This window comes from Helianthus annuus, chromosome 1 (genome assembly GCF_002127325.2).
Source record: "Helianthus annuus cultivar XRQ/B chromosome 1, HanXRQr2.0-SUNRISE, whole genome shotgun sequence".
In the NCBI taxonomy this organism is placed as follows: domain Eukaryota; kingdom Viridiplantae; phylum Streptophyta; class Magnoliopsida; order Asterales; family Asteraceae; genus Helianthus; species Helianthus annuus.
The window spans coordinates 61,235,133-61,243,471 of NC_035433.2; the positions used below are offsets into that span (position 1 = coordinate 61,235,133).

The 8,339-nt window shown below is 35.9% G+C and overlaps 1 protein-coding gene across 1 annotated transcript; it reads right to left on the minus strand.

The window, feature by feature from the left end:
* Positions 1 to 1,751: 1,751 nt before the first annotated feature.
* LOC110866780 (transcription factor bHLH48) lies at positions 1,752 to 5,978 on the minus strand. Its single transcript, XM_022115930.2, has 7 exons — positions 5,088 to 5,978; positions 4,891 to 5,010; positions 4,752 to 4,817; positions 3,136 to 3,204; positions 2,972 to 3,043; positions 2,298 to 2,475; positions 1,752 to 2,193 (listed from the first exon to the last, which is right to left on the minus strand). The coding sequence occupies exons 1-7, from the start codon at positions 5,460 to 5,462 to the stop codon at positions 2,156 to 2,158; spliced, it is 918 nt and encodes a 305-aa protein (XP_021971622.1). The 5' UTR covers positions 5,463 to 5,978; the 3' UTR covers positions 1,752 to 2,155.
* Between the last annotated feature and the right edge of the window lie 2,361 nt (positions 5,979 to 8,339).

The following is an 8,339-nucleotide window of genomic DNA, read 5'->3' on the forward strand; positions in this document are numbered from 1 at the left end:
AACCCTGACCCAACATCAGCTACCAGACTTTCATTGCCGGAATTAGTGGGCCCTTCCGGCGGAACAGATTCAGAAACATTGACACCCTCACATTCCTCCGTAATCGGGTTTAAACCATCCTCATTTAAAATTTTCAAGTACCGGTTGGTCCGACACCGAAGTAGTAACCTGGTAAAATTCTGGCACCCATTCTCCGGACTCTTCCGAAACCCAAATGTTGAACTTTCTATCTCTCCATAACAACGTAACTTCTTCACCAATCCTTTTCCCATCTCCAACTAAAACACCGATATAGTCGTAAGAAAGGTCACCGTCGCTGTTTGATCTTTTCGCCCTATGAGCAACTTTCCCAAAAATACTACCAACAACATCTATAACCTCATTAGTGATTAGATGCAGAGGAATACCCATTACTTTGAGCCAAGCAAGGTGGTCATACCCAAAGTTCTGACCCTCCCAGTAATCCACTGAAGAGAATCTTCCAATAACCCCTCTAGCCGCTTCTAGAACCAAGGACGTCACAATGTTATCTTCAAACGAGATTAAGACTGATAAGCCCCCAAGATACTGCACCCTGCCCAATCCTGGACAAATATCGTTCAAGATCAAGTAAATACTCTTGAGAGCCTCCAAATCGATCATACGTGCCACTAATGCCTTCCCATGCAGCCCCCGGAAGGCGTTCGCTTGGTTATCAACAATCACTGTCTTAACGTCTTTCAATGGTCCTTGTCTCCCTGTGAGAGTATCTGAATAAGATCTAGTTCCGTTGAAGAACGAAGATGCAGCCCTTGTTGGAGGCCTTTCTTCTTTACGAGCAGCGTTCTCGCGGCTATCAGGCTTCCTTTTAGAGTTATCAAGTTCCGGACCAATTTCACCTTCTTCAAGGGTAAATCTAGCAATATTTGCCTTTAACCAACAGTCACCGATGCGAGTATTACAGATCTGTCTAACCAAATCCCTGTTGTCTTTAACATCAAGAAAAGAAACAAAACCAAAACGATTCCCTGCTTTATCCCGCTTGCGAGCGATGTATAGATCGTAAATGTCACCATAAGAACGAATGAAATATGAGAGATCGTTACCGCTACACTTTTCTGGCAAGTTTGTAACAAAAACCTTTGTGATTCTGCTTTGAATATTAGCCGGAATATTAAATTTCCGGCCAGACATACCGAGAGCGAAAAATCCAAATATCTTAATCGTATTACATACTTTAGATAACCTCTAGATCATAACAAGCTTACAAGCCTGAACAATATTAGTTATCTAAATATTACAATGTATAAAATACGATGTTATGTTAATAATTTTGAACATTTTTGCATATAATTATAAACATTAAACCACAAATTTGATTATAATCAAAATTTTATATAAAAATTAGAAATAAAATAAATTATTTATTCTAATTGAATCGACCGAGCATGAACATGTAAAATACCTCAACATGTAAACTAACTCACAAACCAAGCTCTAGATTTACATAACGCTCAAGAAAGGTCAACTCAAAACTCTCGTTAATTAAACGAATTGAGCTTAAACAGATTTTCGTTTATATTAAACGAGCAGGGGTTCATCTCTGCTCGTTCACTCTTAAGGCCTTCTATTATATCATCCGAAGTGGCAGGGAGGGCTGCAGAATGGATGAGAACATGGCTGGGAGATCCGATGTGGCAAGAGGCGGTGACACGCATGTGTCATGCATGGAATGGGCACCGCACAGTGAGGAAGAGAACGAAGAAGGAAAGTGGTTTTGTGAACACGACGCCCACACTAGGGCCGCGGAAAATGTATCCCCAATGGCCTTAAAATGGTGTGATTGTGGTGAATAATTTGCATTCAGAAAAGGTGTTCATAAAATAACAACTTGTTCAGAGAAGACCAGAAATTAATAATGTTATCAAGTAGGGAACAAATTCTGGCCACTCCTCAGAAATGATTGCTAGAGTCCAACTATATCTATCTCTACACACACACATATATAATAAATATATAATAAGTATATGAATAATAATTGATACTAATTTTGACCACTCAAACTTGGTTTCTAAAAACCTAATTATCAATGATTTTAATAGCATTAACAACTATTTTCTATCAATTACTATCTTCCCATATATACAAAATGCTGACTACCTAAAACTCCATGTCTTCATAATTCCATTTTCAGCTGGTTTGTATACAATGAAACTGCAAAGTAAATGAAACACAATTGAATATTTTTTAAATAAAGGGTAAACAAGTAATTTAAAGAACAATTAATTTGTAAACTACATGATTCTAAAAATATTTACCTGAATTGCCAGAAGAATCGTAACTCAAAAACGAGTTTTCGGGAGTGATAAAATTCGGGTTCGTCTCTTCAACACCCCATAGTGGTTGGGGAGTTAACCCATCGGGTTGCCATAACTGATGGCTCAACGGTTGAGGTGAAACCATACCCGGAAAACTACAGTCCATAAGTGACCCACTCTGCAACATTTCAAACGGGTCAAACAACCTGACCAAAAAGAGCTAAGACCCGGTAAACGAGTGTCAGGGTGTCACCCTTCTCACATACAAGAACCGGGCCCAACGACCCTAACTTACCGCATTAATTGCTTCTTTATACGACTAATGTATGCAAGTACCATTTATTATTACTACCCAATGGAAACAGTGGTTTGAATGTACAGTCCCACAAGAGTAAATACATTTTCTCCAATCAAAGTGAAAATAATTGACTTTTGTGGTCCAATTTCCAAAATGTAGTTTAGGGAAATTATGGCAGATGTTCATTGGTTTCATGTAATGGAACTTGTATGCATTTGATTATACTGTCTACCGGTAAAAATATACCATTAAATGCGTTTAATCATTTTTTCTAGTGGTACGTTTTTATAAAGGTAGAAACCGAAAGGAACTTATGAATTATAGCATAGCATGTGAAATTACACATAAGTAGATAAAAGGACTGTAAAATTATTACCTCAGCAGAAAATATGTTGTCGAGGTTAATATCGATGTTAGGGTGCACTGCAGCTAGTCTCATTGATAAAAACTGTGGAAAAAACAAATAATGCGGGTCAATGTATATACAAATTTATAAAGCTTGCAACCATCTGATTTTTAGTAAAAAATGTTAAAACTAACCTCAACTTGACGTTGTAGGGATTGTACATGATTAATAATCTCATCGAGCACCATTGCTGTACCTGAAATCTGCAAGAAAAAGGTAAACCATTAGACTATCTCCAATGAGAGATCCATAATCCCATCCAAGATGACTTGGAATAAATCCTTGTTTAAGGGCCCATTGGAGAATATTTGATTTTGGTATATCCAAAAGAAAAATCCTTGTGCAAGGACTTCATTATTTGGGTTCTTGTGCCACTTTTGAGCCATTTTCCATTTTCTTTTATTTTTTCCCAATAGTATTAACCAATTGATTTGTTTACAGCTTTACTTAATAGCTCATTATCATGCAATTTATTTTATAGCTATTAATTAATAATTGATTTACCATCCTGATACAAAGCAAGCCTTAAATCCAGTTTAATTATGATTTTTAAGTAAAGATATATCTATAAAAGATATATATACGTTTTCTTAAATATTGTTTACTTTTTATTTTAAATATTATTTATTTACGTAATTTGATTGTTTAATCATTTAATTATAATACATTTATATTTTAATAATTTAGATAACTAAGTTTAAATAAAAAAAATAGGTAATGATGTGGAAAACGTAAGGATATGTAAGGATATTTGTATGGTTGGAGATGGAATTATGAATTTTAAGGATTTCTAAGGATTTTTAAGGATTTGTGAGGATATGATGTGGCAGCTGACTAGGCAGCTAAGGGCGCCTAAGGGCACCCTTAGCATTGGAGATAGTCTTATTGCTAAAACCGAACAAAGATTATCGCAGACTTTTATGTCTGTTTTCGTACACTTTCTGTATTTTAATAGAGTTAAATGTCATTTTAGTCCCCGTGGTTTGGGCCATTTTTCCAGTTTAGTCCAAAGGTTTGAAACGTCGCCATTTTAGTCCAAATAATTTCAAACGTTGCCATTTTAGTCCACTGGGTTAACTCCATCCATTTTTTTTGTTAACTCGAAGGGTAATTCGCTCATATTATATGTAATTCTGTTAACTAGAAGGGGCAATTCGGCCATATAAAATGACCGAATTGCTCTTCTAGTTAACAGAAAAAATGGATGGAGTTAACCCAATGGACTAAAATGGTAACGTTTGAAACTATTTGGACTAAAATGGCAACGTTTCAAACCTTTGGACTAAACTGACAAAATGGCCCAAACCACAGGGACTAAAATGGCTTTTAACTCTTTAGAATATTTGAACTTGAACCCTCTTATACAGTTATACATCACAGTGTTCGCCAACTCTTCTAGGTATATGTTGGTAAACCATAAACACTCACCCATGTATACGAAGCATCTATATTCAGATCCTATAAAATGCAAAAAAATTTATCTGAAAAAGTAGTAAACTACATATATACACCCGTGTCCAAACGAACCATGTATAATTTTTGAGCTATAAAAAGCTAAACTAGATGAGGAACCAAGTCAATAAATGACATAAATACCCTTGTCCTACTATGCAAGAAAAGGAAAAAATATGGGGAATATACAACTAACAAGTAACAACACAAAATGAAGCAAGTAAATGTAACATGCAGCAACCATTTGTACAGTACAAGTAACCAATGCAGGTGAATACCAAACTAGAATATTGCTAACCTTGTTACAACCAGGGACCAGCTCTTGAAGGAGCTTCATTCTAGCATTGATCTTCTCTCTTCTTGCCTGCCAAATTAAAACTAATTAGTGATTACAATAAAATAAACTTAATTAGTTTCACTAATCATGAGATATTTACTCGTTCAGCTAAACTATGACTATCTGTTGCTTGACCTCTCCGAGCACGAACATGAACGTACGGAAGCTCCTCGCCGTCATCATTCGCGACACTTTTGATCTTCTTCGCCGATGATTTAACCTAATTTGTTCAATTAGTCATAATTGAAACAACAAAATCTGAAAATGATCAAATAAAAGTAACAAAACAATACAAACATTCGTCTCTCGCTCCTTCCGCTTCGTTGATTTCGATACAACCGGATCTGACGGATTCGGTGATGAATTATGCATCGAATCGGAATCAATCGGCTCTTGTTTCACCAAATTGATGTTATTAGGGCTCGAATTCGGTACAACTGAGCTCGTCGTCGTCTCCAACGAGTTTTCAGCTGACGGAAACACCGAGGACGGGAGATTAGTCGGCGCGGTTTCGTCAGGAGAGTGCAGAAGCTTCACCGCCTGGTTCGCCGGAAGCTCTAGCAGCGCCGTGAACGAATTACCGGCCTCCGGCGGTTGTACGACCGCCATCAGGCTCTGAATTTCTTCACCGAATTGAAAAGTTTCCATACCTAATTCTTCACCTTTGTTCATATATAAAGTTATAAAATTAAAGAGCTATATGAAAAGCCAGCACAATACTAACAAAATACTCTCGTTGTTCACGTTTGTTCATGTAAAGTGGAAGAGCTAGCTAGCTCAATACTAACTAACCAAACCAAATACTAGCAAAAGTAACACAACACTAACGAAATACTCTTGAATTAGAATATAAAAATGGAGAGGTAGCTAGCTCAATACTAACTAAGCAAATAGTATTGAAAAAGTAGGTTGAGGTTTGAAGGTGAGGAGATATTAAAAGCAGAGGCGGTGAGGTGATGGAAAGTGACGAAAGAAGAGAACTGCCAAAGGGTACTTTCCACTTTGTGCGGCAGAGAAAAGAGGAGCACCTTTTTTCTCTGTCCTGAATCAGATTAAACTATGGATCTGGTAAGAATTGATGGGTGTTCTTCAATGGCGGATCGGTGTGTGTGTGTGCGCGCGTTTATCAATAATAAATATCTCGAAATTGGAAAGCAACCACAAGTTAGTTCAAAATGAATTATTATACTAGTAGTGTTACGAATTAGATATACGAGTGTGATGTAATTTAGATAAGAGAGAGAGAGAGAGAGGTAGGGCGGGGACCGGGGGCGGGGGACCGAATCCGACACTGGTGTCTTAACTATTAAGGATGATCCGTCGTTGTCCTTCCTAATTTTACGGCCAGCAAAATATAGAAATTAAAGTCACACTTGTGAAATATGAATAAATATTATTGCTCAACTTTTATCATGTAGTATAAAACTTATTAAAGTTGTTACTAAAATCTTATTCCCACACATTTTTTGCTCTATATATCTCTCTATATCTATGTATGTATAGAGAGAGATAGAGGCGAAGGGTTTAGAAATATTAACACTCACTAAACTTATAATAGTAATTGTGATTGTTTAAAAGATTCCTTAGTAGACAATTTAACTTGAAAACTCGACAATCCATCCCTCGTTTCATATGTTGACATTGGTTCTTGCCTAACAATTGCTTCGAATGACCACTGTTGTTATCGAGCACCTCTTTGCATCATCGTCAATCCTCTTTGCGATATGGTTTTTCCATCAAATGTTTGTTTTCTTGCTTCTTTGTCTACGTCAACGACGACATCAAAGTGCTTTTAGTACTAATACTTTATTGTATTTGTTAGGGAACATTTTAACTTGGAAACTTGACAATCCACTCCTCATCCTATCTGCCGACATTGGCTCTTGCCTAACTTTCGCTTCGCATGTCCACTCGTTGTCGAGAGCACATCATCATCATCATCATCATCATCATCATCATCATCATCATCATCATCATCATCATCATCATCATCGTTGATCCTTTTTGCACCATGGTTTATCCATCAAATGTTTGTTGTCTTGCTTCTTTGTTTACGTCAACAACGACATCAAAGTGTTTTGAATAGCATAGCATTATTGCATTTGAATTGACTAATTGAATTTCTTGCTTCTACATTTACGTCAACAACGACATCAAAGTGTTTTTAAGTACTTTTACTTTATTGTATATGTATTAACTAAATGAATGTTGTTTCTAACAATGAATTGAACAAATAGTCTAGTATGATGATGGTAGATAGTTTAGTTTCATAGACGATGAGTGTTGTTGGTTTTTTAAACACTTTCACACCGCCTCACTAACAAGGTATTTAGATTATCGATTCATTTTTTTTGTAAACAGGGTTTCATCTCCGTCTTTGGTGACTCACTAATCCTTAATGTTTATGCGAGGTACGGCTCTAAGACGTTGAACCTTACAAGATTTGTATTAAGTTCCCACATCATTTGTCTATTACACTTTTAGAAAATATAAATGATAGAATTGTTAAGAGTATGGACATGGATAGTTTATGATTTACAAACATATGTTATTATCAATATTATTATAAAACAGTCATAAAAATATATCACACAAATCAAACAAATATTTAACAAAAATCAAACACGCCCCCTCAATGTGCGTCTCCATCTTTGAACACAACCTCCTCTTCCTATTTTCAACACTAACTCATATGTGGGTTATAGTTGTATGTGGGTTTTATTAGTGATGATTTTATGTGTTTCTTTTAGGTTGCAAGTTATTATATGATTCATTCATATGTGTCTTAATATGGTTATCTAATGGGCACCCCTATAACAAACATGTGCCAACTATGTAATCCCTTGTGTCGTCCTCTTCAACCTAATGAAGTTTAGCCCACTCCCTTATGTAAAAGGATAGATAAATGATAACCCCTTTTTAAGGGACTCTTCTTTACATTGATAGTCTTCGCTTTGTTATTATATTTTAGTTATCTCGTACAATAACATCTTATACATGCTTGTACATATGCTGACTTGACGGCCGAAGAATGCTCATCAAAGTCACCTATGAAGAGAGACGACCCTCACCGGGTACTTTGTAATCTATGTGGCTTAACCCCAAGCCTAGGATGATAAGAACGACTCAACTTGATCGTTAAGACAATCTAGATATATATATTAGCAAGTCAATGAAATAGATTTTGGTTGGGGTTTCCAAATTTGTGTTTTTAGAACCTTGTCCATGGAATCAACTAATATAAACATTGTTTTAGGTAGGTGTGTGTCTTTAATGCTTATGTATGTGCTTGTTAATCAATTTCAATTTAAGATTTATTTCATGTGTGTTTGTGTATGTTCTTGGGTTTTAAACGATTACTAACACCATCACTCATGCTTTGTGATATTCACACATGTGCATTTTAAGTTGTGAGTGTTGATGTGTATAATAAAGTTTGTGGTATGTAAATCTTTTCTCATGTTAGCAAGACATTTATATATATGTTAATACACGGACGTTAAAAAATGTAACATGTTATAAGAAATACAAAAGAATATATATGTTGGC

Coding starts and splice junctions, on each gene's coding strand:
- LOC110866780 (XM_022115930.2), bottom strand. CDS start 5,462: ATGAACAAAGGTGAAGAATTAGGTATGGAAACTTTTCAATTCGGTGAA. Junction 3,205..4,751: donor TGGTCCCTGGTTGTAACAAG/GTTAGCAATATT, acceptor TTTTTCTTGCAG/ATTTCAGGTACAGCAATGGT. Junction 2,194..2,297: donor CGATTCTTCTGGCAATTCAG/GTAAATATTTTT, acceptor TTTACTTTGCAG/TTTCATTGTATACAAACCAG.